This window comes from Pollicipes pollicipes, unplaced genomic scaffold (genome assembly GCF_011947565.3).
Source record: "Pollicipes pollicipes isolate AB1234 unplaced genomic scaffold, Ppol_2.1 Scaffold_1600;HRSCAF=1878_pilon_pilon_pilon, whole genome shotgun sequence".
In the NCBI taxonomy this organism is placed as follows: domain Eukaryota; kingdom Metazoa; phylum Arthropoda; class Thecostraca; order Pollicipedomorpha; family Pollicipedidae; genus Pollicipes; species Pollicipes pollicipes.
The window spans coordinates 21,428,622-21,456,385 of record NW_023595962.1 but is presented as its reverse complement, the minus strand read 5'-3'; the positions used below and the strand labels follow the sequence as shown (position 1 = coordinate 21,456,385).

The 27,764-nt window shown below is 52.7% G+C and overlaps 2 protein-coding genes and 1 non-coding gene across 3 annotated transcripts in view; all 3 read right to left on the bottom strand.

The window, feature by feature from the left end:
- Window positions 1-61: 61 nt before the first annotated feature.
- On the bottom strand, window positions 62-17,446 carry LOC119113676 (cadherin EGF LAG seven-pass G-type receptor 2). The gene is made up of 17 exons (XM_037237977.1): window positions 16,815-17,446; window positions 15,977-16,128; window positions 14,246-14,461; window positions 13,242-13,413; window positions 12,029-12,148; window positions 11,250-11,419; window positions 10,453-10,641; window positions 9,178-9,316; window positions 8,371-8,498; window positions 7,803-7,930; window positions 7,378-7,503; window positions 6,662-6,810; window positions 5,820-5,993; window positions 4,208-4,344; window positions 2,127-2,246; window positions 807-958; window positions 62-218 (listed from the first exon to the last, which is right to left on the bottom strand). Exons 1-17 carry the CDS (start codon window positions 17,242-17,244, stop codon window positions 62-64), a joined length of 2,859 nt encoding a protein of 952 aa, XP_037093872.1. The 5' UTR covers window positions 17,245-17,446.
- On the bottom strand, window positions 3,625-3,697 carry TRNAA-AGC (transfer RNA alanine (anticodon AGC)). Its single transcript has one exon. It is a non-coding gene; the product is annotated as a tRNA-Ala (tRNA).
- LOC119113565 (cadherin-86C) overlaps window positions 17,279-27,764 on the bottom strand; it is a 23,185-nt gene continuing 12,699 nt past the window's right edge. Inside the window, exon 13 of the mRNA XM_037237893.1 lies at window positions 17,279-17,286. Within this exon, the coding sequence (XP_037093788.1) occupies window positions 17,279-17,286 (8 nt within the window). The remainder of the gene's footprint in view (window positions 17,287-27,764) is intronic.

Genomic DNA, 27,764 nt, shown 5'->3' with positions numbered 1-27,764 from the left:
TGACTCCGCCCCTGCACCGAACCACCGCCCCGAGATCGTATGCTGACTCTGCCCCTGCAGATCACCGCCCCGAGATCGTATGCTGACTCCGCCCCTGCAAGTCAGCGCACCTGTATCGCAGGAGAGGGATGGCGTCCATGTCGACGGCCGCCACCCGGCGGACGACGGAGCCGACGCGAAGGTTCTCCGGGATCGCTACCAGGCCCGGCTCCACGAACCTGAAGCACAGACGCCGGTAGGTGAGAGGGGCGCACTGAGCCGCGGCTGGGGACGACGGCGCCGCGGAGACAGAGCGAAGCACGGCTGGGCGAGGTTAACCGAGCGGGTCAGACTGAACCTTGGCTGGACGAGATAGAACAAGGAAGATGGACTGAAAAAAGGCTGGAAGACATTGTACCAGGAAAACTGACTGAAATGGCGGTTAGTAGAACTATTGACAGAATGAGGAAGACTGTGCCGTGCACACGGAAACACACATCTGAGACGTGAACGCCTGGGCGCCACGCATTTAAAAAGCACGCGACGATGGGAAGCAGGAATAATGCAGTCACTAGGTTTTGTTGCACGTCATCAAAGCCCATGGTTGTTGTCATTCTAGTCAGTGATAATGTAATCACCGTGATCACAACGGCTCACATACTACTTGCAAAAGAACGTCAAGCAGGCCCCTGCGCATTGCGGATCCCATATTGGGCGGGGTAGTTCACGGCAACCCCTCTTTATCCCATAAGCGACATGTTAACGCCCGAAGCTGGGTCAAAAGACAGAAGGCGATATAATACAGTTCTAACCCATCGTTTACTCACGCAGGTAGCTTGTTATTGACATCCTGGATGGTAATGTTGACGGTGGCGACATCTACCAGTTGGTTGGCGCCGATTCCGCCATCTAGCGCCGCCACCGTAAGCTCGAAGTGGGCCGCCCGGGGGCGACTCAAGTCCGGGTCCAGGTTGGCCCCCTGCGAAACGGTCACCGCGACTCACCCTCACGCACCGCACAGCAGATAGCCTGGTGATCCGTAGTCGATATCGATGTCATGAATGGTAATGTGGGGAGAAACCACAGATTGAGAAGCTATATCCGTTCTCACCGCGGGCGAGGGCTCAGCAGCGGCGCTGGTGGCTGTAGACAGATGCGTGTAGGTGATGGCCGTGATGAGGACCTCTTAGAACTCAGTATGTAAATGGGATGTAGGTAGGTACATGGAGAAAAAAGTTCCGAGAGCGCGTAGTGGGCATGTCCGGCTGGTTCTAACGTGTTTAAAAATGGAATGTTTCACATTTAAAGATATTGAAGCAATCATGAGATATCATGAGACAAGTGCACTGATGCCTATCCGTATACCTTTTAGATGGAAAAGACTGCTCTAGACAACACGATTCTCTGTTCAGTTAACATGTTCCTCAATGCGCCATGGTTTGATTGAGTGATCGTATCTTGCATAACATTGATTGGGAGCCAATTGACGGACGTTATATCTGGAAAGTGCGCTCACGAACACCAGCTATAAATGCCTCGAGAATTGTAATTTTTCTTGTTGGCCTTGATCGCTGCATGGCTTATGGAGTGACAGGCTTTGAATAACGTTATCATGACGTCATGAATGCCAGGGTGACCTTCAACTACTCTCCCCGATATACCTTCTCCATTCTTTTGCGGTTGTGTAGCTCAGAAACCAAAAAGGCTTAGGTCTTGAGAAAAACAGGATTGTAGACAGCACCGAAAGGTCTTCAAAGTGGCTATTTCAGTTTAAAACCCCATCTAAATGTGGAACACTCCCTTTGACGAGTTGTTAGCGTCAGATCTCACCAATGGTCGCAAAGGGGTAGCCAAATGGGCGGGAAACACACTCCCCAAACGACACAAACCCCCCATGGAGGGCTATAAACGACACAAAACTTCATCGAGGGGGATTAAAAACGCACTCACGCACTCACGCTTCGACTTATCTGTCAACTCGCTTTTCCGAAGGGCACGAAGCGTTTTAAGCATGAAGCGAACAGCTCAACATCTATGTTGATTGGTTACAACTAAGCAGCCAATTTTGCTCCTTGAGACGTAGCTGTTCTATCTCGAAAGTTTGGTGCAGGGCATTTGCCCTTTTCCTTCCACATGAGCGTCCAGACCTGAGCGACGGTGATGACGCCAGTGGTGGAGTTGATGACGAACTTGTCCTGGGCTCCATGCTGGATACGGTACACGACGCGACTGTTCTGGTACGAGCCGTCTCCGTCACGTGCCGACACCTGCGGGGTCAAGGTCACAGGTCAAAATCGCGAGCTCATAGGGCGGGATTAAGACACAGATTAAAATTACGTCCTAGTACCTTCAGGGTCAAGACCACAGGTCAAGATGTCACACTGTCACCTGTGGGCTCAAGGTCACAAGTCAAGGTTATTTGCAAACACCTGCATGCGAAGGTCAGATGCTTACAGATGTAAGGCCAAGGCCATCGGGCAGGATAACAAGGCAAGGGCCAAGGAGAAAGATCAAAGATCAGAGACAGCTGTCAAAACAAATAATAAAAAAAATGATGGACTTGGGTAGAAATTTTGTTCTGATTTGGCAACCCAGGCTACAAGTATACGAGACTAATTCTGCTTGACGAAGAGAGAATAGAAAAAAATCACCGTCTCATTTCTGGGCTGATGCGAGCAGCCTGTTACGACAGCACGATAGCACAAAGCTTTAATGGACCGGTCCTGGAATTTTAAAGGACTTAAATTGATATCAGAAGGAAAGACCTTCAGCTACTAGTTTTCCTTAAAGCTTCTGTACTGAGTTATAGACCTTCAGTAAACCAGTAGACTCTCGGTTTACCACTCTATGGTGTCAAGAGCGATTTGCTCAGCGGTACTCAATTCCCTATTTCGAGCTGTACTCATCCCATCGAGTAGCCCCGACACAGTCGTTGTTTCACACTATGACGTCGTTTCAAATGAGGTTATGGCTAGTAGCCAGTGCCTCCTGGTCTCTTGCATGTCGTGAACTTAACGTAAGAGCTTTGAACGTATAATACAGAAGTTAGGTCTGATCCCAGCGACCACAAAAGATGGAGACATGAAACCAAGTACCAAGTTGGTGCATGTGCCGACTACGAAGCAATAGCCGCGATGCTAAAGCGAGCACAGCGATATCCGACCGACAACCGGGCTATTAACGGCCAAGAAAGCGACCAATGATCGGTTTTTCTCTTTTGTTGTCCGCAATGGCTGTCCTCCATAAACTCAGATAAAAAACTCATCTCCCATAAAAACTCAGATGATCTCCGGCCCTCCAGCAATTGCACTTCAAGTACTCAAGGAAGCGTTTATTAATTATGGCAAGGCAATGAATTCGAAAGGTGGTCATAAACCACAACTGAACCTACTTTGCTGGTTCGGTTGTGGTTGCCGGCTGTGTTCTTCCAGTTGGTGCCAGATCATATGCACGTTTGAATCGTGTCAACATCCGTGTGTTCCTATATCCATTATTCGTTCCGTCCATAGGAAAAAAAGAGGCTGATGGACGTATGTGAGAAAGCAGGCATCGTAGTCGCATGTGTTTCCAGAGTCGTCCAAACCAAGTATCAATAGCGAATGCCCAAAAGGTCGAAGAGAAGACCGTTCTTGCGAGCGAAAAGCTTGGAGCTGCGGGGTATCGATCCCCGTACCTCTCACATGCTAAGCGAGCGCTCTACCACTTGAGCTACAGCCCCTGACAAACGTACGGGATGTATTGACATATGTAACCAAACACAAAGTTACAAGGCTAGGTCATTTATAATTTTAGTAATACAATTACTATTATTGTGAATTCGCACATGTCATTACAAGTAAATACAAGAAAACACGGCCATATGCATTTTTCCAACATGATAAAGGTTTTATAAAGCTTCATTGGTAATCATGAAACAAACGCCGGAGCTAAATTGTGACCAGCTGCAAGCCCAACAGGCGATACAAATCGGTATAAGTTACAAATATAAACATACGATGTGTATTTTTTGGTTCTGTGAGTAAAACAAAACAGAGAAAATAAAAACGGTCCATCTGAGGTGTGACCACCGTACGGACTGAAGCACCGAGCCACTACTGAGTTATATCATTCAGTGAATGGCATTTACTCCAGCCGTGGCTGAACCAGTTCACGCTATGACCTGAGCAATTGTCCAACTGGTCTGAGTGGTTCCCCAACTGGTCCACATGACATCTGCCTCGACGCTGACCTGAATGACGTGGGTGCCGCCAGGCGCGTCTTCCGACACAGCCTTGACGTAGACAGCCCGCTCGAACCTCGGAGCCACGTCGTTGACGTCCTGCACCAGCACCTGCACCAGACAGGTGGAAGAGAGCGGCGGCTCCCCTGGCGGCCAACACGGGAACTAATCAGACCCGGACAAGCGCGCCCGGCAGTACGCAAAGGCGACTATTTGTGTTGCGGTGCTTAAAATCGCCATAGCGGCAGGTGCAGTGAAGACAAAAATGGCTTTGGCACAGCCCCGAGGGAAACCGAAATCAGTAGAAAATTTTGTCCAAGATCGAAAGACTGTAATTATGATAACATATAATTATATGACAACATATAATGACATGACAACACTATTAAGCTGTATTCCGAAAGCGCTCGTGATAGATGCACCTTTCCATGCAAATTCTTGACATTTTGCACACTAGTCAGAATCGTTTCGTTTGCCGCGGCCAGGTACCACCTGTGGACACTACGCTGCACATGGGCACGATCACGTTTGTTTCTATAGCCATGGACACGACTACCTACATAGCCACGACCAGGGACATGGACGCGACCACGGACATGGACATGACCTTGGACATGAACACGACCCTGGGCATGGACAGGACCATGGACATGAAAATGAACATGGACGTGGGCACGACCCCTGATGCACATGGACACGATAACGTCTGTCCTTCCACAATAGCGCTGGTGTCGAATGCAGTGTGGCTGATGTGAATTAGGACCCTAACTGGCCTAGTTTGAACATTTTGTAAAAGAAGCAAGGGTCGTTTCTACAGTCGGTTGGCAGACTGAGCCAATGCAGTTGAACTAGCCTACCCTTAACCCCTGATTTCTCCCCAGAAATTTCAGCTGCTTTGATTTGCGTTCCAGACGTTAAAATACAAACATGTGTTGGTCTGCTCCAAAATTGTATTTATCTTCATGAGTAACGTTCAGTTCGAACCCGTGATGATATTGACACCGATACAGATTCAGCACCTAGCGTGCCAGCAGTTTTGACGCTTGCTGCATTTCCTTGGACCAGCATTCCCTTAGTGCCCATATACATACAACGGGGTTCTCAGAAAAGCACTGAGGGGCTCAAGTCAGCACAGGGGCTCAGCCCCCCCCCCCCCTCCTCCAGTGTTATTTGTACTAGCAGCCCCGCCGCACCAACTCTTCTCGGCATTCTTTACGCGTGCCAGGGCACAGTTCATGTGAGAATCGCAGTCCCTTCCGCTTCGCCACCTCTGAGATTCCAGCTTTGGCTCCAGCTTTGACAGAGGTCTGGGCGATTCTGCTTGCTCAGCCCCTGAAAGAACTTAGCGGACTAATCCCGTCCGATATAAACAGAAGAAATAGTGTTTACACCCGGCGCCAAAAAACGCCAGGCGAGGAGCGTGGTGATGAATTTCAACAAATATCCGCCCCGGCAGTAGGTGTAATCTCCATAGAGCACCCACACCACACAACACGAATAGGCGTCGACACGGCGTTGAGGCGCCAGCAGCGCGTGCTGGGGCCCGGCCTACTGCGGGGATCCTGAAACAGGACAGAAATAATCACGGCGTTTTAGGCATCACGCGTGCTGTGCCCCATACCTTTGTCGAAGACCTGGATGGTGAGGTTGATGGTGCGGGTGTCTCCGTCGCCGTACATGGCCTCGAAGTCTAGAGGGCGCTGTAGGTGCAGTTCGCCGGTGCTGCCATCTATACTGAAGTTTCTCTGCGGGTCGCCCGCCAGGATGCGAAAGCCGACCTCCGCGTTCGGGGTGCCTGTGGCGAGGGTAGCGTGTTAAGGCCGGGGACGGCGCCAACAGAGAGCAAGTAGGTGGCTCCCTCAACATACTATTAAAAGCTGGCTCGCGGCTTACTTCCAACTGGGCTCGCAGGGAATGGATCTGGAATACCAACCATGGATATCATAAATCATCATATGCCAGTGACTGCAGTTGAGAACGTTTGAAATGAAGCCCTTTCCAAGAAACATAAAATAGTTTACCTTTATCACGGAAAGGTCGAAACTATATGCAGGTTTATCCAGTTCCAATTGTTTTAACTGCAATGCTCTTCCCCCAACGCCGCCAGGTGGAGATATCATCGTTGTTCAACATTTATTCGAATGAGAACCCGGATGACACGTATTACAGTCAAATGCCGTTTTGGGAGCATGTACGCAATAGTCCTAATCAACCTTCTTACACGCTCTGGAGGTCAAAGCTTTGCTCTTGTAATGCTAATATGTCCTGACAATGTAGCTGTGGCCCAGTAAACATAGCTGCTTTGATCGATAACTGACCGATACTTAGGCTCAAAATAAAAACTGCTGGTACACTTAGAATCAAAACAAGCCAGCACTTACGCTCAAAATAAAACAAAATAAACTAAAACAGCAACTCTGAGCCTCGTCCGCTCGCCAAACGCCGCGGCAGCTGGGACCCTACCGGGCTGGTCATCATCGGCCGCCTCCAGCAGGTGCGCCGGCGGCAGGCGCCGGCTGTTCTCGGGCACGGTCAGCTGGTACAGCGGGCGCAGGCAGCGCGGGGCGCGGTCGTTGACGTCCGTCACCACCAGCTCCAGAGGCACGCGGTTCCTGTGGCCGCGACCGGGGCCGGTTTGAGAGGGGGCGGCCACGACATGCCCTCACGTGCGGAGATTAGACAAGTTTGGAGGTGCTGACGGAAGCTGAATGCTGCTGAAGAAGCTCTCCCGGCAGGCTTGTCGTGCAGCTTTTTTTCAGCATTTCGGCACAGCACATACTGGAGACAAGTCTGGGCTAGCGTAATGGCTGCTGCTCTGTTCTTGGGTCCCCTCCTGAGTTCGCATGCGTTGACACCCAGATTATCTCGGAGCTAATGTGCTGGATTACGCACAGAGCTCTGTTGAGGAAACAGAGCACTGCAGACCACGCTGGCCACCATTCATACCCGGAGCAGACGGACAGTAGAAAGACGCCTTCCTCTGCCCCCCAGACCCCGTTCAAAGGTCAAGGTCGCGGAAAGGGTAATCGTTTGGACAATTATCGTGCCTGCCGTGTTAATATGGACGCAGTGCTAGTGGTGCATACTAACGCACCAGACGAGGCCGAGAGCCTGAGCATTGATCCCATCTGTAATACTACCAGGGTCAAGGTCACTCAGGTCACGCGCCGGCGGCTGACCTGTTGCCCCGGCCGTCGTCGTCGCGCGCCTCCACCGTCAGCTGGTGACGCGGCGTCGTCTCACGGTCAAGGCCGTGGTCGTCCGTTGCCATGGTGATCTTGCCCGTCACGGGGTCCAGCCGCAGACTGCAGGCAGCATATGAGCCATGGAGTGGGATGACGGCCGCGGCTTACGGAACATGACTCAGTGACTCTGGTCAGAGTCATTCGGACTGATGACGAACAGCTACAGACTGGTGTGGACGTCAAAGGCTACGGAAAGTTCTCAGAAACTACAGCGAGTACCTGAAGCGGGATCTGTCCACGGACATTCGGCCGGCATCTCCGAGAAATAGCTGAACGGAGCTGTGCACATGCTTCCAGCCGACTCTTGTCTCAGTGACGCACGCGTGCTGGACGTCGTGCTGCTGACGGGGTCCACTCACTGCTGGGCGATGTCTCCCGTCAGACCGGTGAACCGGACACCGTCCGTTCCGAACGCGCCAGAGTCCGGGTCCAGGGCCTGCATCCACGCAACCAGCGTCCCCCGCCGCACGTTTTCCGGCACGGAGGCCTGCGGGAAGGCGGCGGGTCAAGTCGGGGCCTCGGGTCAGATCAATAAGGCAGATACGGATACGCGGCAGGGTATAGACGGAACAACAAGAAGGACGTTTCGTGAAGATCAGAAATGCTCAACAATATGATGAACTCTGCACCGTTTACGCATGCGCGGGAACATCCGCTAAAGAAAGCATATCGCTACCACATCACGGGTCTCTGTTGCAGGAAGTGAGCAGCTGCATCAGTGAGGAGAATATTGGCCGTGATAGTCGATGCCGTTAATATGAGAGCGATTTACCACGAAATGCAAATTCCGGTGCAATTTAAGGCTAATCGCAGAGCTTCGAGTGCAACAAACCTGCTTCAACACTACTCGATGCTACCCCGTACCGATGTCACCAGCTTGCAGAGGTAAAGGTCACATCAAGGTCACAACGCTCGCGTTGAACTCACCACGTAGCGCGTCTCGGCGAACTCTGGCACGTTGTCGTTGGCGTCCCGCACATACAGCGTGACGTGGGCTCGAGATGACTGGCCCCCGACCGCGGTCACCTCCTCGGCCACAACGCTGAAGTTGAGCTCTGTCGAGGGAGACAGACATCGGTGCCGAGCGCGGTCAGAGGGGGAGGCGGTCTGACAGGCACGCCCGCTGCGATGTTGCTATGACGATGATGATGCTGCTGATGATGATGATGCTATGACGATGATGTTAGCGCCTGACTTGACGCTAGACTTTGATCAGCAAAGCGGAAAAAGAACATGGCAAAGGAATACACTCACGCAGTGCAGTTCACAACCGGAGAAAAAGTCTGCAGGTTTTCCTAGCTTGGGGCGTGTACGTGCTATAGTCCACTACATACTATAGGCTGGCCAGTGCTGCGTTTGAGTCAATTTCGCTTGCCTCAAGCCAAGACACGGAATGTTTCGTCTACACTTGATCGGTGGTCCGCCGGTGGGTCGCCGCCTTTGCACTTGCATCAGTTTATCTCATTGGTGTCGCCGCATTGTTTCAAAGGGTCTGATGTTTGCCGGATAGGTGTCTTACGACATCGCTTATCGCTATCGGTCTTGGCTTCACACTCGCTTCACACACTGAGTTTACACACTACACACTGGGTGCAGCGCAGTAAATTTAAATGCTGAAGCTTTCTGAAGCACACCATCAAGCATCGGCCAAAGACACGTCGCACGAATACCGTACGATAACCCACAGACATTCATGGGCCAAAGATCCCCCATTTACCCCTCGACAGCACTGACCTTTGACCTTCTCGAAGTCGAGCCCGGCGGGGTCACGCACGCGGATGAGAAAGGTCGCTTCATTTACGCCCTCGGGCGGCGTGACCTCGAAGATACCGCCGTCACCCTCCAAGTACATCCGGAACGTGCCGTTGGTGCCCTGAGGAAAGCAGCGCGATAGCCCAGCTGGTGGCGATGAGCACTTCCCTGAGGAGAACTGACATGGGGCCCATATTGGTCTGGGTCTGATTCTCGACTGGGAGTGGCGTCATCGAATGGAGTGCTAGACGAAGCCACACATGTCTGAGAGAGTTTATTGGGCCACAAACCAATTGGCCTGAGAACTACGACCAGTGCCACTGGCCTATGGGTAGATTTAAAGGTCAAAACGAGGTCAAAGCTGACCTGCTTTTTATTCGAGTGCTTGTCTTTTGAGTAGTTTCTGGTGCTCATTTTGAATTAATTGACGACAGGGACGGCAGCAGAGATGTTCCATTCCTTTTAAGGTCAGAGTAGGTCACTGACCTAAAATGACCGAGGTCAGCGTTCTGTTTTTAGGAGCATACCGCCTAGCATAAGCCCAGACGACTATTCAAATGACAGAATAGACGTATTCTCGTAGATATTTTGCCACCCTAATCGTATAGAGGTAAAAATGGATTTCTTACCTCATTGATCTTTTGCTTAAGACAGGTATCTAACTTCACAGTGGCTGCATGAGAATGTCTGGGGACACTTGAAACACAAATATGTAGTTTGCCCTAGTTTGGCCTTATTGCTACCAGGGTAACAATATGGGAACGTCAAACTTCTTACAAAGTAAGCCCATGTACAGATCAAACTACGCTGAGAATTTGGTGCCCCTAGCTATCATAGTTTCTGAGATCTCGGGGTGGGGGGCAAACTGACCCCCACTCGGGTGAATGGTATTCAGCCGGTCACCCGGGCACGTGTTAACAAAAGTCGCAGACATGTCTCATGTCTTTAAATGGTGCGGAGGCGCTCCGAATAATGTGAGATACGAATGCAAGCGGGGGAAGAAAAGGCGCTTTTCATCCAACCGGATAACGAGCATGCTCAACCACGCTCATCTCCCGCCCCAAATGAGCAACAAGACGCGATTCGAACGAATAATGCAGCACATCACTCCCACCAAAACGAATCTGGAAGGAAAATCGCAGCATCCAACTTGTCACACCGGAGTCAGCGGCCAGTGTCCTGGCAGCAGCTGCTGTAGCAGACGCGGGAAACATTTTTCTTTAGCCCTGCCGCCCCGCTGTGCCGCCGCCGGCTCACCTGGTCGTAGTCGTACACCTGGGGCCGGGCCGGGCCGAGCAGGGTCACCGGTAGATGGCGTTGCGCCGACTCGCTGACCTCGGCCGTATAGGTGGCGCTGCGGAAGGTGGGCCGCTCGTCGTTGACGTCAGTCAGGATGACGGTGGCCTCCGTGGTCACGTGCTCTGCGTCAGAGCCGGCCTCGCGCGCCTGTCGCAGAGGCGGAGTCAGGGTGAGGCAGAGGGGAGTCAAGGTGAGGCAGAGTGTAGCCAATGCGAGGCCCGGGGGAGTGAGAGTGAGGCACAGGGGTCAGAAGGAGTAAGGATTGGTGAGAGTTCGATGGAGGCACAGTCAAAGGCTCAGGCCTGTAAGGGGCACACAGTGAAAATATATTTCTATCATGCTTTTTAACTTGTTAGCAATTAAGTGCTACAAAAACTCCGGTGCTTCCGAACAGTCAACCGCCATCACATCGCAATTAGGGGAAGTCAATGACTTTGGTTGATCGGTACATACAAAAAAAAATCATGGGTAGCATAGATACTGCAGATACTGATAGATACCCCCGTGTTCTCCTTGCATCCGTAACATGACACATGATTACGAAAGGAGGTCCGGCAAGTATTCTGAGTTTGGCACGAGGCACTTTAAAAAAAAATTGGGGGGAGGGCAAGGCTTGACTCCACCATGGACTGATCTGCCTGCGGAGACTGCATATATTTTGTATAAGCCACATTTTTTTCAATATGTGCCCAAGTGACGCATAGGTACACAACTTCTTCAAAAGCTTGTGTTCATACGCAGGCTGTGAAACTCACCCCGATGGTGAGGATGAAGGCGCCATTGGTCTCGATGCGCTTCTCCCGGTCCAGCTCGCCCGCCACATAGACGGCGCCACTAGCGGCGTCGATCTCGAAGCTGTCGCCGCCGCCGAACAGGGCGTACTCTATTGGCGCGTTCACTCCTCGGTCTCCATCGATGGCCATCACTGGGAACCAGTGAGAACAGTCAGAGCTGACCCAACATACACGCGTAAGGATATATCAGGCATGTGCCTAAATGACAGGGGAAATCTACATTGATCGAGTTCACCTCTATTCGATGTTCAATATGTTCAGCAACTGTATGGGTCGTCCGGGGTTGGGGGGGGGGGGGGGGGTTGGGGAGGTGGGGTGTCTGATGGCATAAGCAGGACTTATGATCATCAAAAACACCAGACATGAGTAAACGAAATTGGAGTGCACATTCTACAAAAGGTGGTTCCATATTTTGCCACCACTTCCAGAATATTTCAAAATCCGTTCCCATACTTCATCACTAGTCCAGTTTGACGAAGGACCATACTGACTCTAAATTCAATAACATACACCAATGACCGATGGATACAACATGTCAGCATTCGTAGAATAGACGGGCATATTTTAGCCATACTTTTATGGGATTCTTTTATTGAAGAGATCAAATCAAATCAAAATCAAATCAAATATGGAACAAACCAATCATAACATTTTTTTAAACTCTTTTTTCCACCCCCCCCCCCCCCCCACTGTTTTCCCTTGCACATCCCTCATGATGTCATAAACACAGCGATACTGACCTTGCATGACCTGGGATTTCACTGGAAGATCTTCTGGAATGCGTGTGACGGGCGGCACCACCACGAACTCTGGCGGACTATCGGCAACATCCTCCACTCGCACCACTACCGCCGCCGTGGCTGCAGGTCGGAGACAAGCGCAGGGGTCAAGGTCATGTGAAGTGGTTACTGCCATACGTCAGGGTTGACATCACATGTTAAAGGTTTTGTTAAACAAAGCAACTTACATGATCCGAAATGAACAATGCCACTTGGCGTGCTCATCGTCAAGTGAAACACGTACTTACCACACGTACACGTAACACGAAACACGTACTTACCACACGTACACGTAACACGAAACATGTACAACACATAGTACACGAAACACGTCCTACACGTACGTACATTGCTGGCATCGCAAGAAACGCCCAAAGCAGAACACAATGACAGGTTAACATTGCTGGGCTCCCGGTCAAAGCAATAAATGGCACTTACCACCCGAAAGGAGCAAGGTCAAATAAAAAGTTCATTCACATACAAGAGCCTGGAGTAATGCCAAGGTCGCGGATACACGTCAGACGACACGTCGCACGAGCGACACGAGAGGAAAGAGGCCTCACATAGACCTGTCTGGGGTGCAGGAAAGCTGGCAAAGCCCCTTGCTAAGCTTCTGGTCACAGGCTGCCGTGCTAATGGTCAGCGGAGAGAGACAGTCAGTAAGGTTGGGTTCCTCCATTATCCAGGGTGACGTGAGGATTTCTAATAGGGTCCAAGAGAAGGAACGAATCGGTCTTTATAACATCGCGTATGTAATGGACTGGATTAAAGTACATTCGTTCACAAATGGCTATTTTAGGGCTAAGGGATTAAGTAGAGCAGTGGGTGGTCTGTGGCGATGTAGAAGACAGCCGCCGCCGAGCCATGCCCCCCCCCCCCTCCACACGAGCGCTCTGTTGGGGTTTTGTCCGGGCGTTCGGGCAGGGCTCTGGTCAGGACGCCATTAGGTTGGCCCGTGGCTGACGACCGCAGCTGACTTCCGACAGACTAGGATTGACGTACCGTTGACGGTCTGTCGATTGGCGGCGTTGCAAGCATTTTGAACAAGCAAGCCAATGAGGAAGAAGAAGATTTAAAAACCCTACTCATTCGGATGTGTGGAAGCCAGTCAAATATCACCATCATCGTGCGAGATCTGGACACAGTTTACAAAGTGCTGCCATCTGCCGCTGACCTGTGTGAGCGTTGATTGCCGCCCTATCCACTGCCAGCACTTGCAGCTGGTAGAAGGGCTGACGCTCGTAGTCGAGTGCACCCTCCAGCCTCAGCACAGCCCGTCCCTCCTGGGTGCTCACCGAGAACAGCTCACTATCGGTGCTTGACTCGGTCACCAGTCGATACACGACCTGCACGGCACACCAACAGATGTCGTTAGTGGGTATGGTACTGGCAGGTTGATGGCGTTGACTTCCTTTGAGCTGTTGCGTGAACGAACGAGGACGGAGCTTTACTCTCCCAGGAGGATGGAGAGATGTGTGGGTTGGCAGTAAGCTTGCTTAAAGGGAATGTTCCAAGGATGGAGATCTTGAGGCAGGCGCCAGATATGACGAAATAAGTTCACTTGTAGCTATTGGCTTCCTTTGAAATGTAAAAGACTACTAAAGCCAATAAAATTTCACTATTCAGTAAACATGTTCATCAATACGTCATAGTTTGATTACGTCACAGAACATCTTTATGATGTCGGAGTCGTTGCCCGACTGGTTCGTGATGTTCTGTATATTTATCCGTGGTTTTACATTGTCAACATGCATTTGCATGCTTGGTTATAGCAATATCCTAAAGTTACTCGATTCCAAATTTTGTTGTTGTCACAACTCAAACTGCCGAACACTGTACCACTGCCTCATTTCCCGTATTATGCAGCACCAAACGTCATGCGTGTTCGAAGCTTGCACCCAACACATTCCTGACCAAACGGCCTTCACTCCTACAGTCACCAGGCCAAGTGGACCTCTACTACACTGACCTGACTGAGAAGGCCCTTGTCCTCCCACTGATCTGGCCGAACGAACCCTCGTCCCTGTAGTGATCTGGCCGAGCGAACCCACATCCCCGCACCGGCCTGCCTGAACGGACCGTCACTGACCTGGCCGAACGGACCCTGGTTCCTGTAGTACCCTGGCCGAACGGACCCACATCCCCCGCACCGGCCCGCCTGAACGGACCGTCACTGACCTGACCAAACGGACCCTCGTCCCGATCGGTAGCCTGGAGGACGGCGAGCACGCGCGGCGCGGCATCCTCGGCTACGGTCAGCGTCGGCTCGTGCGGCAGGAAGAGCGGGCTGTTGTCGTTGACGTCCTCGACGAGCACGAGCAGAGACTGCGTGACGACGGCCTCGCCCAGCCGCCCGTCCGTCAGCGTCAGCACCACGCTGTACTCGTCCTCCAGCTGGCGGACACGCGGCCGAGCTCAGGCTCACGGGCACGGGCACGGGCACGGGCACGGGCACGAGAACTGGCGCCGGTTCTGGCACAGCAACGGACACGGGAGCTGGCACGGGAGCTGGCACAGGAGCGGGCACAGGAGCGGGCGCGGGGGCTGGTACAGGAGCGGGCGCGGGAGCTGGCACAGGAGCTGGCACAGGAGCGGGCGCGTGAGCTGATACAGGAGCGGGCGCGTGAGCTGACAAAGCAGCGGGCACGGGAGCTGACACAGGAGCCGGGACGGGCACACAAGCTGGAGATGGAACAGTAACGGTGACGGGAACGGGAACGGAAACTGCTGCAATCGTTGACATGGTTATTGGCACGGGAACAAGCGAGGGGACGAAAATAAACCTTGAACGCTTGCAGGCATCGTCCTGGTCGCGGGCACGGTCAAGGTCGGTCAAGGTCAAGGTCGTTGGCACAACCAATGCTACAGTCGGCACGGTCACAGGTGCCGTCAGCGGCTTAGTGTGACTAGGCTAACAGCTACATCCAATGCCACAGGGATTGGCACGATCAATGGCGCGGTCAGTGGTGCGTTCACTACACGGTCACTACACGGTCGTGGCACGGGCACGGTCTCACCACGCTGTAACGCACGGCAGGGTCAGCGGCGCGTCATGGCGAGTCCCGAGAAATCGCGGACCTCACGCACGCACCGACGGAGTGGAGAGAGGGGCACGGAGAGGAGGGGCGGGGACAGAGGCGTTGCTTGAAGGCTGGGTAGTGGTTGGCAGTATGGCTGTAAAATAGGAAAAAATGGACACACACACACACGCACACACACACACACACACACACACACACACACACACACCACACACACACACACACACACCCCACACACACACATATATATATATATATATATATGATATATATATATATATATATATCTCTCTCTCTCTCTCTCTCTCTCTCTCTCTCTCTCTCTCTCTCTCTCTCTCTCTCTCTCTCTCTCTCTCTCTCTCTCGTTCTCTCTCTCCCTCTGTGTGTGTGTGTGTGTGTGTGTGTGTGTGTGTGTGTGTGTGTGTGTGTGTGTGTGTGGTGTGTGTGTGTGTGTGTGTGTGTGTGTGTGTGTGTGTGTGTGTGTGTGTGTGTGTGTGGTGTGTGTGTGTGTGTGTGTGTGTTTGCATTGCATTCGTGTACATGTTGTAGAACGAAGAAACACCACACACGACGCAAAGTCTATAAACTGCAAATAAGATGCGGATGTATGCAGAAAAAATGCGGGCAATGATATAGAGTACAGGGACGCGAGAGACGACACAAAGACACGATACAGGAGCGCCAGCACAACAATCCCGCGCAGAAGCGTGCGCAGACACGCATACAGAATTGCGGACGGAACGGACCGACACCTGACATACGCATCTGTCATACACACGTTCCGACACAGCAGCTGGCATGCCGGGTGACCTCGGGTGACCTCGAGACGTGACCCGACACAGCCGGCCGTGTGACCCTCTGTGCTGACCTCGCGGTCGAGAGCTCGCCGGAGCACCAGGTCCGCCTCGGTGTCGCTGACAGGGCGGATCTCCAGCAGCCGCGACCCGACCTGACCTCGCACGGCGAACCGCAGCCGGTCGCCGTCCGGGTCATAACCCCGCAGCCGGTAGATGACGCTGCCTGAGGGGGCGCAGCCGGGTCAAGCAGGTGATGGGACGTCTGATTGGAGTTTAAGGTGGCGGCATCAGGCTGTGTTTTGTGGAACATCAGGCGTGTATCGTAGCGTGGTGTTGCTCAGTCACTATTGTGTGATGTGTTCTGGGAATGATCTGCTGGAATTGTAATACAATTTAGATGGAGTTGTGTGAAAAGCTGGAGTGGTTGACTTATACAGCATCTCCTAGGTTGAGCATTAATACAGCATGTAACGCAAAACTGGATAAATGAGCATTTGTGAGATTTGTCATTCCATCACAATGGATAATTTTGTGATACAAGCGTGGGCGGGCGAAAACTGACGAAGCTTTTTGCTGCAAAGCTGCTGAGCATTCAACAGTTTGCTCAGATTGAGGGAAGTTGGCGTGGCCGGTGCGAAATCTGGCAGCCGTGTATTCCAACCGTTATGAATACCAAACGTGCTGAGCAAGGCCATGCTTCGCTTCTGGAGCAGCTTCATTACCACTGATATGCGAACAAGAGCTTCATGCATGTACATAAAGATAACATTGGCTGGCCTTCATGTCTCGCTTTTGAGCAGCGTCATGCACGAAATGGAGACTGACCCTTCAGGACTCACTCCTAACGCCAGTTGGAAGTAAGTAAGTAGTAAGGGAGTAAATACTAAGAGAAATGGGGTAAGTACTCACCAACGGGCGTCTGTGATCCCTCCCTCAGTCTCAGTACGATCTCACTCTGACCATCCAGCACAAATCGAGGCGGCACGTTGGAGCACACTGGCGCCACTAGCACCGCGAACACTAACGCAAGTGTCGTCCACAGGTGGCAGCACGTGTTCAACGGCTTCGACACCGCAAGACTTTGGCACTGGTTGAGGGTTGCGGGTGGCGCGTCCGACCCGCGTGGGTCCGTCACACGTCGAGTCCCACCGCCGTGCTCGCGCCTCGATCGAGGCAGCCGGTCGGTCCGCTGGGTGACGCCTCGATCTCTCGATGACACGTAGCCGCACATTGACGCCACTTCCGGCGGCGGCGGCGGCGAGTCGGCCAGCGGCTCGCCGACCTCCGGCGCGGCCCAGCGGCGCCCGGGCCGCCACTGTCTCTCGCGACCGAACCCCATCCAGGCAGAAGACGATCACCGAGTCGCTCGCGAGTCACGGGCCTGTCGTGAGAGTCACGAGCTGGTCATGGGAGTCACGAGCTGGTCATGGTTCGAGTCAGGGTCGGTTGGCGATGCGGTGAGCCGCGAAGACAAGTTTCCCAGGGACGTTAACAGAGTGTGATGAGGGCTCGAGTCGCAGTCTTGTCTCCGTCGGCTCTCTGTTGCCTGGAACACAAGGGAGCTGCCGTTAACACTGATACATTCACTTGCCGCATGCAGAACCATCACATGAGTTGCAAGTGCACTTCAAAACCCAATTTGAGATTTTCGGATAATTCAAGCATTTGGGCAGAACTATAATGTCCCATCGTGGTTCTATAAAAGCAGAAATAGGATAATTTATCTGCCCACGCGTTGGTGGGAGGTGTAAACGAAAGCAAATGCGCTGTTTATCTGTGTGATCAAACCCTCGGTCACGCAGGCAGCGAAGACCACGCACGTAGCAGTTCGTGACGCGTGGTCGCCGACTCCTCCCACACAAAGTCACGATAGACTTTCTCAAGAACGTGGTTTCTCGTACACTCTGTACGATGAAAGCCAGTCAGTTTTCTGCCTGATTAGCATTCGTTGTTCCCGGACACGCAGGAGGTCGCGGCTGTTAAAACCCCAAGCGCGGTTGATGGGTAGGGCATTCTTGGGTTCCGTCCGGCCTGCACGGTCCAGCGGCCCTTTAAAGACGGGCTGTTCCGCCGCGCCAATGGTGATTCATGGATCAATGAATCAATGGTCATCAGAAGCCTACGGAACTAGTGTAACGGATGGCTCAGAATGGCACGGAGCCGGGCAATATAACGGAGGCACGCATGCGGCGCTGCGACTGGGCCGTCTCGTAAGCTCGCTGCTTTAGAACATTACATTTCGTGTAGTTACGGGTATGGTGCGTTGCGCTTACGCTGAGCTATGTGGGATCGTTGTTGCAATACAGCAAACTAGCAGAATGGTACACACATTATGAAGTACGGACATGGAAGGACTTCGCAACGGAAGTTTTTGCGTGACAAGGTGGCATAACTTTAAATTGTAGCGTACCACAACAAAAAGGCTTGCAATCCAATGGAACGCGAAAAGCTGTCACAGACCAGATCGTAGAACATCGTGGTTAGACAAAACTTGGAGAATCTTCGTCTTACATGATCGTTGCGAGCCAGCCTTCAGACATCGTGACTGTTATTAAGCACGGCACATATCTAATTAAGTCACCAAATTATGCAGCAGCGTCAACGCCACTGCGTGCCATACATCAGTCGTGAGTATCCCAGGATCCGTAAGAACAGGTAGGCATTCATTAAAGCAGTTTCAGCATTGTCAAGCCACTGCCACTGTCGCCGAAGACCCGATGTAAATTCGGGATGGGGGGGGGGGGGAGGGGGAGTGAGCATCCGGGGCATCGACCTCCGCCATAGCTCTGTTGAGTTCCTGCCGCTTTGTTGGAACCTCGTTCCCCGCACTTGTTTTCCCGCCGTCCTCGTTATTCACATTCAAAGTGGACGGCATGCATTCCAAGCCGCGGCTAGTCATGGTGTCTCGAGGTCAAAAGGTCGTTTACTCCGGCCTGAGGCTGTACGGGTCAATGCATTGGCCTTACGTGCCTCGTATGAACTCACCGCAAACGTTCGGAACAGGTATTACTACATGATGGTTTAGTTAGCATGTGATGTTTCGAGTACATACACCCGTTGGGTACATTAGGGGGTGGGTTTGGGGGTTTTACGACGCACTCAGCTGCAAAGGCTATAAGGCATCGCCTGTCTCCCATCCTGGCAGGAAAGATAGGCACCACGAGGAATCGACCCCCGCACCCGTGGTTTCCCAGACGCGTAGCTTAACCACTGCTCTACCTGCTCCCTACATCTAGGACATCTCAGTCTGTATATCCCATTTGGAAAACTTATGACAAATGCTTCGTCTCATTTCACAGCGCGCTGTATTGTGCAAAGATGCGCTCTTTATAAATGAATAAGTACGAATGCAGCGAAGGAAAGCTTACCAACAGTTGAGAGAGCTCATTCAACAAATGAGCATCCCATCTTCGTGACCACAGAGCGTCGCGTAAAATACATTTCCTAAAACATATGTGAGCTCCATTTCGCATGCTTTCCGAGAGGGAAATCTTCAGAAATGTCAAGCAATCGCCGAATATGCTAGTCTTACCTTAAAACTCCCGTCCTGATCATCCCAGCATTTAAGAGAAGTTCGACAACACCTCCAAGTACTGAAGAACATTAACGAGAACAACGACAAGAACGATGTTCAGAACAATTCCAAACCTATTCATAAGAGAAAAAGTTATTGGTCATTTGAAAGATCTTAATGTATTTAGCGCACTACTTCTCCGCTACTTAAGCGTACCACCTCTCAAGAAATGAACGGACGGGCTGGCCAATCAGGGACACAGGAACGCCACAAACAGAGAGGGGATCGACCCCAGCTCAGTGTCGAGCCTGCCCTTGCAACCACCACGGGTTAACGTCGAACATTTGTGAGACGCCGGCGGCGGATCGCCGATTTTCAGGCGTGTCCCGTCGCCCACCACTCTGTTGCCCCATCCTCCACACCATGGTAAGGCATCGGGAATGTGAGTGAATGCGTCACAGTAAAGTACCACCTATCGCTGCACTGAGACGCAAATAGAGGAAAGTTATTAGGACAGTTAGTTACGAGCCACTTTGATCAGCCTCGCAACAATAGGCCACTATGCAGCCGGGTAATCCAAACAGAGTCAGCCTCCGTATCAGCCTGCGAATAACTGGTGCTGTATCAGTGCAATCTGAGACTCGTTCAACCGCTCTGACGACACTGTGTAAGGCTCTAGCTTCTGCTCGTTCTGGCTAGTCATCTGAACCTCTGGAGTGTTCAACCGAGGGGGATCGTAACTAAAATGATCGTCATTTATGAACATGCGTCTAGTAAGTCGGATGATGTGCTGTATATTTCACGCATTAAGCCACGTTAAAAGACAGCTGATATAGCCAGATACATAATCGGATCCGTGCATTAACTACGCACCCTGATGCCAGAATAGCGTGTCGTATAACAATCTTACGCCAGCGGGAAATGGCTGCCCTACATCCTGACCCACGATGTGCTTCGGAGACCTCAATGTGAGCACACTCGAAGCACCTTGTGGTCCAGATTTGCCACGAGTGCCTATCGTGTTTTAAACCTAACACCACATGCAAGGGTGGCCTGAGAGCTGCCTAGCTTTACTGGACGATGACAGATTTAGGCTACTTCCATGGCCGTAAAATTAATTAAAGTGTCAGCGTTTCTGGTGTCGGGCGTTTGATCAATACTTAAAAATAGCCTGCAAGCTCATTAACTCCATCAATTGTAGGTACTCTTCTCAGGTCCTCAGTTCAGAGATCCACTGGCCTTCGGTCGAACTGGACGCGAGGAATGTTTTGCGCACTTTCAGAATTTCATTATCTCTCAGCTGAGGGGTTTTTGGTCGTCACAAAAACCAAGATCGTCACGCCACAGCACGACGCCCGGGGAGTGAAAACGACCCCACCACCCACCACAGACACCCGGGCAGGCACGTAACGCGGGCTGCCGTGATCGATCCCTTGCATAACTGGGCCAAAGCACTGTTGATATACGTCGCGTGGGCGCGCTTCGTTTGCCGAGCGCTCGGAAAGTGAGTGGACTGTTTTGGTCTCTGTGTATCATGCGGTGGAATTTCTTTTATAATTCGAGACAACTCTTGCATGAGAGGTAGGCGGGTCGCAGCATCCCGAGTCGACAACATCCGTGTTTTTCTCTGCGGAAAATGCATACACACAGGCTTTACACTCTTATCTTTTATCTTTTAGCAGTCTTTTTTACTTAACTGAACTAAAAAAATAAAAACTAGCAGTTTAGCAGATATCTTTTAGCCGTCTATCGCAAGACGCCATTATAAAGTTATCTCCAGCCGGTGAATGATCCCAGCAGTTTAAAAGTCTGCTATCTTCTATGACGCTACAACCAGCCAGCTTTGCTACAATGTTCCTCAATGAGTTCAACTCAGCCGGGACTGGCATGGGACCAGAAATCTGAGCATACACCACATGATATCAGGTCAGACACGACATCAGATCAGGTCAGACACCAAATCGGATTAGGTCAAACACCACATCAGATCAGGTCAGACACCACACCAGATCAGGTCAGACATCACATCAGATCGGCAACCACATCAGATCAGATCAGACACCACATCGGATCAGATCAGCCACATCAGATCAAGTCAGACACCACTTAAGATCAGATCAGCTACGGTGCTGTCTGGCAGCTGGCAGCTCCCTGTCTGCATAATGTCGCGATCTATTTACCCTAAAGCCAGCCCAATCCCAGTGCTACAATGCCTCGACATTTACCCTCGGATGCATTTGGATGGCTTGGTGCTGAGTCATCAGCAGGGCTCGCTACGTGGACCTCCAGGTATGAATCCGTTATATAGCTAGTTTGGTTTCTGCATGTCGATATTTTTGGCCTTGAATCGTTTTAGCCATAGCAAACCTGCCGAGGGCTGTTGAGCAAGTACCTCACATGTTTTATACCAGGCGCCACGCTGCATTACATACGGCTGCCCTTTTAAAGAAAGGAGGAACCGACGCACGTCGTCTGGCAACCTTTTACAGGGCAGGGACAGGGGCAGGGCAGTCAGGGCAAGGCAGGGGACGAGTCAGAGAGAGCCGGGGCGGGGCAGGGCAGGGCCGGGCGGGACAGGACGGGGCAGGTGGGTCGGGATGGGTCAGGGCGAGTCAGTGACTGTAGAAGTCTTATTAGCGCTAAGGGGACATGGCATAACCGAGATCTGAACCGGACCCAACATGCGAGCGTCTGGCGCTGTGACGCAACAGAGATTTGAACCTAAATCCAGCCAACGTGATAGTCGAAGGCACCAATCACTCAACCCACGCGCGCCCATGTCAGGTTTTTCCTACCTGACCATTGTCGTCTGACCTATCTATACTGGTTGGGACCAACAACGCGCACGTTTCGGACTCACGCCCAGCCGGCGCTGTTGGATCACGGGTTCTGCTTCCTGCCCCTGGATCTCAGCAGGTCATCAGCTTTGGGAGTGTCAGGGGCGGGGTCAGGACGGGTCACGGCGGGTCACGGAGGGGCAGGGCGGGTCAGCATGGTCAGGTGTGACAGGGTGGGTCACGGTGGGTCAAGTCGGCGCAGGGCAGATCAGGGCAAGGCAGGGACGAGTCAGAGAGAGCCCGGGGCGGGGCAGGGCAGGGCGGGGGCAGGACGGGGCAGGGTGGGTCGGGATGGGTCAGGGCGAGCCCGGGCGGGTCAGGGTGGGCCAGGGCGGGTCACGCGGGTAAGGACGGGTCAGGTCGGGGCAGGGCGGGTCAGGGCGAGCCCAGGCGGGTCGAGACGGGTCAGGGCGAGCCGGGCGGGTCAGGGCGGGCCAGGGCGGGTCATGGCGGGTAAGGACGGGTCAGGTCGGGGCAGGCGGGTCAGGGCGAGCCCAGGCGGGTCGAGACGGGTCAGGGCGAGCCCGGGCGGGTCACGGCGGGCCAGGGCGGGTCACGGCGGGTAAGGACGGGTCAGGTCGGGCAGGGCGGGTCAGGGCGAGCCCAGGCGGGTCGAGACGGGTCAGGGCGAGCCCGGGCGGGTCAGGGCGGGTCTGGCACCGGTCAGGGCGAGTCGGGATGGGGTAAGGCAGGTCAGGGCGGGCCAGGGCGAGCCCGGGCGAGCCAGGGCGAGTCAGGGCGAGTCAGGGTGGGGCAGGGCGGTTTCAGAACTTCCCTGCACCGGTGCAGGGTGTACCTGAGACGCCGCCGCCGCCGCCTTTGTCCCCAGGCCGACGTAATTGCAGGGCGCCCGCCCGCCCAAGGTGTCGGCCTGACGCGGCGAAACGGCCACAACAGGAAGGAGGGCGCCGTGGCCGGGCGCGGCGCCGCGGCCGAATATGTTAACGGCCCGGCCGCGAACACGTCCGGCCGCGTGCCGAGACAATGCCGACGCCTCCGTCGGGAGTCTGTCGCATTCGGCGGTGACGGGGCGGGGCGGAGATCCTGGCGAGGCTCCGTCGTCCGGAACGACGCCCTGCGCTACATCGCGCTGGTGTGGCTGGCCGAGGGGATTCCGCGCACGGAGAAACAAAGGGTGTGCTACAAACACCGATGTGTGCTCCGCTTTTTTGTCATTGTGGCGATCCCGTAAAGTCGGGAAGTTTATTGGAGTGCGACTAAGAATGCCTTGATTGTTTGGTGTGTTGCCGTGCTGTCGAATAACAATCATTTGACATATGTGACGGAGCGTGGAGTGGTGTGAATCAGTCGGATATGCAGACGCCCAGGCTAGTTTCGCACAGCGCTGGACCACATTTTTAGCGCGGATTGTGTCAATTCCAGTGGTTGGAACTGACATTAGGCTACAATTCTCCAGGAAGTAAAGATGTTGAACGTTTTGTTAAGGCTGCAACTAGTTGTGGGACACAAAAGCCATGTTGTAAAATGGTTTTTGTGTTTTCTGTCCCTGGGTTTTCGAAGTGCATCTGGTTTTGTCACAAGATATGAGTGGATCAGCTGCCGGAGGACCCCATTTCCCGTTCGTATAATATAGTGCATAACACGCTAAGCTAACATGGTGTATGCAAAAACAAATCAGAGTGCTGCCATATGTCTACCTTCGTATGCTAACTTGCAATGTGATAGCGTTAAGGTAATGACTCATTTAGCTAACTAGGTCCAGTTAAGAAATCAATCTCTAGGCACACCCGGTTCAAATACGGGAGTTTTGTATATGAGCTATTGCACGAGTTAAGCATAACGGAACTGAAAGTTGAAACTTCAATCACCAGCCCTGCGTCGAGAAACTGTACCTCAGAACTAGCTCGGAGACTTAGTTCAGCTCCCAGCTCCAGGATGTCACCAATCTTTGTTAACACTCACTGCTTTAGTTGATATTTTTCGACCAAATTAGAGCGACAGCAAACCACGCGATCCTACGAGTGCAGGTCCAACAGTGCGTTGTTGGACGTTGGATCGGAGAGAAGAAAGGTACAAACCGGGCCCAGACTGGTCCAGGCATCCTCCATGTACCAAACTTGGGCAGGTGCCGGAGTCGTGGGTTTTTCACTGGAGTGAAATGCTGTCGTGTTCAAACCTTCTAAAGCACACCAAGGCTCAAATGTGGAGCATATTTCTCAAGGGTCTGAATGCACACGAGCGCAGCACCAGGGTACACGTGGGTGCCAGCTTTCGAGTGTTCGACACCACCCGGGCTAAAAACGCTGAGCGAATGAGACGCTGGAGAGAACGGCCTCACATGAGACTGTGACGAAACAGAAACGTCATAATGACAGCAGGGGAGGCTTCGTATCGTTAAAACGATACGCACGGCCATCTAGACACGCACACACGCTACTTATGAAAGCTCTTCACCACCGACGAGATTGCGCTTTCCCCCCAGCGGTTTCAGCTGATAGGCCTGTGGCTCTGGAGATTGCTTGCGGTTTGATAGCCTTTGGAAATATGTGAGGGCGTTTCAAGGCGCCCCAATGTTCTTCGGCACGAGAAATGATGATGGTGATTCGGATTAAAGGCACTTCGTCGTGCAGTATATAGCGTGTCTGCTGATGAAGCGGGTTCCCGCTACACAGAACCGTAGGGGCGTTAACACAAAGACACGTGCTTACTTTGTGTGTGCGTTTTGGGTCAGTGGCTACAAAAAAAACCGTCGAAATGTTGCTGGTCCACCATACCATGACTACTGTCATCCGTATAGATGGCGTGCAGTGCATGCACGGCAGCCGTAAACTACAACGACGTAACTCCAGTCACTACGCCCTCTCTGTCTGGGGCGTTCCAGTAAGCACCAGCCGACTCGACCTGACCTGCGTGTCTTGATCGAGCCGCCTCGCCCCGCCGCGCAGCGTCACGAGGTCTCGGGTCATGCCCCGCTGGTGACTGCGGCGATCTGGAGCGTGGCAACGGTACGGTTACACGGGTCACCTCAGTGGTGCCAGCATGGCCCGTATCGCGTGAGGGGAGGGGACGGGGCGGTCAGCAGAGATGGGCCCGCGGTGGGATGCGTGCCGACTTGAGAAGTGGGGGACGCGCATCCATCTCCAAAAAACCCGCTTTTCGCATTGGCGTTCCAAAACGGCGTTGGGAAACACAAAATGCACAAACATGAACAAAACCAACAGCGGTGAAAAATGAAACAGAGAAGGAAATTGCCGCATGCGAAAAGGAACAGCCCATATGACCGACAGGCCACATGTGCAGAGGCAAAGCTCCACGTGGCTGAACGAGAGATCCGAGTCAATGTACATAATATAGCACGAATCGGCAAATATCTGCCATGCCACGATGAACTGGCTTAAATTTTGCAAATTTTGTGCACGGGTCAGACGATATCCGGATACCAGAGAGGGATCGACACATATTGGATGATATAAAGGTCTGTCCGCCACGCACAGCTTAGCCCTAGCTCTGCACGCTCTCCAGCGAACAAACAGAAGGCCCTTCAGCTAACAAAAAAGCGGCTCGACAGCTGAAGAAACAGCGGCCAGACAGCTGACCAAACAGCGACCAGACAGCTGACCAAACAGCGGCAAGCCAACTGACCAAACAGCGTCCAGACAGCTAACCAAACAGCGGCCAGACAGCTGACCAAACAGCGGCCAGACAGTTGACCAAACAGCGGCCCGACAACTGACCAAACAGCGGCTCGACGGTTGACCAAACAGCGGCCCAACGGCTGACCAAACAGCGGCCCGACGGCTGGCCAAGCAGCGACAGGACAACTGACCAAACAGCGACCAGACAGCTGGCAGAATAGCGGCCTGACAGCTGACCAAACAGAAGGCCCTTCGCCTGACCAAACAGCGGCCAGGCAGCCGACCAGACGCTGGCCTTGAAGGTTGGGTGAGGCGTCCATAGAGCAACTCCGGAATGGACCACGCCAACTAACACCGACCAACAAAGCCTGCATAAGCCGGAAAGACAGCGCTAGTGTACGGTGTGAGTGGACTTGGGGTCCGAGCTGATGTGCTTTCGCCTTCAGGGTCGCTGTATATCTTACTCACTCGGCAAAAATCATGGTGGTGAATGATGCCGATTAGTTGGGTAGCAGAGCGCACCGACAAAAAAAAAAACATAAAAGGAACAAACAACAACAAAAAAACAAACAAACACGGAAACCCTCCACGCATGCATGGATATGTGCAGCCGGCCAGAGCTGGCGAGGAAAGGTCAAGATCAGTTATGTCACGGGTCGTAATGTGCATGTATAATTTTGTGAAATTAACGAGATCCGTAGTGGCATAATTCCACATTGAGGCTACTCTTTTCTGACCTCTGATTACACAACCCGGGAGCGGATGTGTGGCTTGGGCTGTCTAAACTGCATTAGTCTGACGTCGTATGCATACCGAATATCATGGAGCCCGAATGGTCCTGGACAGCTTGGTTCGAGGAGATCTCTCCAAAAAGCTCATTTTGTTTTTCCCCCTCCCGACAAAGAATGCACATTTTTGCAGAAGAGTGGTGGTGCTTTCATGATGTACGTGCAGTCAAAACATCAGGGCGTCCCGAACCCATGCAAGTCAGAAGCCTGGCTTAATACACCGTACATCAAAAAGGCTGAGCCCACCTCCGTAACTCCGTCGGCTAGAGCGTCTGCCCCTCAACTTGCCCGTGGTAAGAGGTTGAATCGCTACATACATTTGCTATTTGCCCCAGACTGGAATGGCCTGCGATCGTTGGCAACTGCCGCTCAAGGTACAGTGGGGTTAGGAGGTGAGGCAAACCATGCCGAACATTGCATCACGTTAAACTTTTGCCGCAAAATTTCTGTCGTTAAACTGGAATACCACCATTGGATGGTGGGGTCGGGGTTCACACGATAAGCACTGCTTTGCGTGACCTCTGATCCCAGACATCCGTCACAATTGTTCGTGCGTTCGTTCGTCACAAGGTTCGGACACAATTCATAACAAAGAGCCCTCAGCCCATGTCTCGCATTAGCAACGCACTGCAACAGCTTCGATGTCGACATGAAGGTGTTTGCCCCGACGTAGACCAAACTTCGGATGTTCAGGAAAAACGGAAGAAGGGAAAGGGACGTGCAGAGGCACGAGAAGACAGATGCAGTAGATTGCGAGACAGCGGTACATGCGAGGTCGGCAAAGAAAATCCGCAGTTTTTCTTACACGTAAGCACACAAAGCACATTCCACAGCAACCTGGACCGGAATGCTAGCTCAAAAGGTGTCGGAAACTGTCCCGCTCATCCGTGCATCCGGTGCACAACGCCGTAGAGAACTCCTCGGTAAGGACGGGCTCGGCAAAAAACGTCACGAGGTGGACGCTGTCTACCTGTTTTTCGAAATCACAACACAACAGAAGTAACACAACAAGCGTGCAACATAAGCCGTAATCGTTCTACGCTGGTGTGGGTCATGCTCATGGCGTACCAACATTGGCACACTGGGACAAAGCGGGCGGTCTGCGGCCAAATCTGAGCACAGCG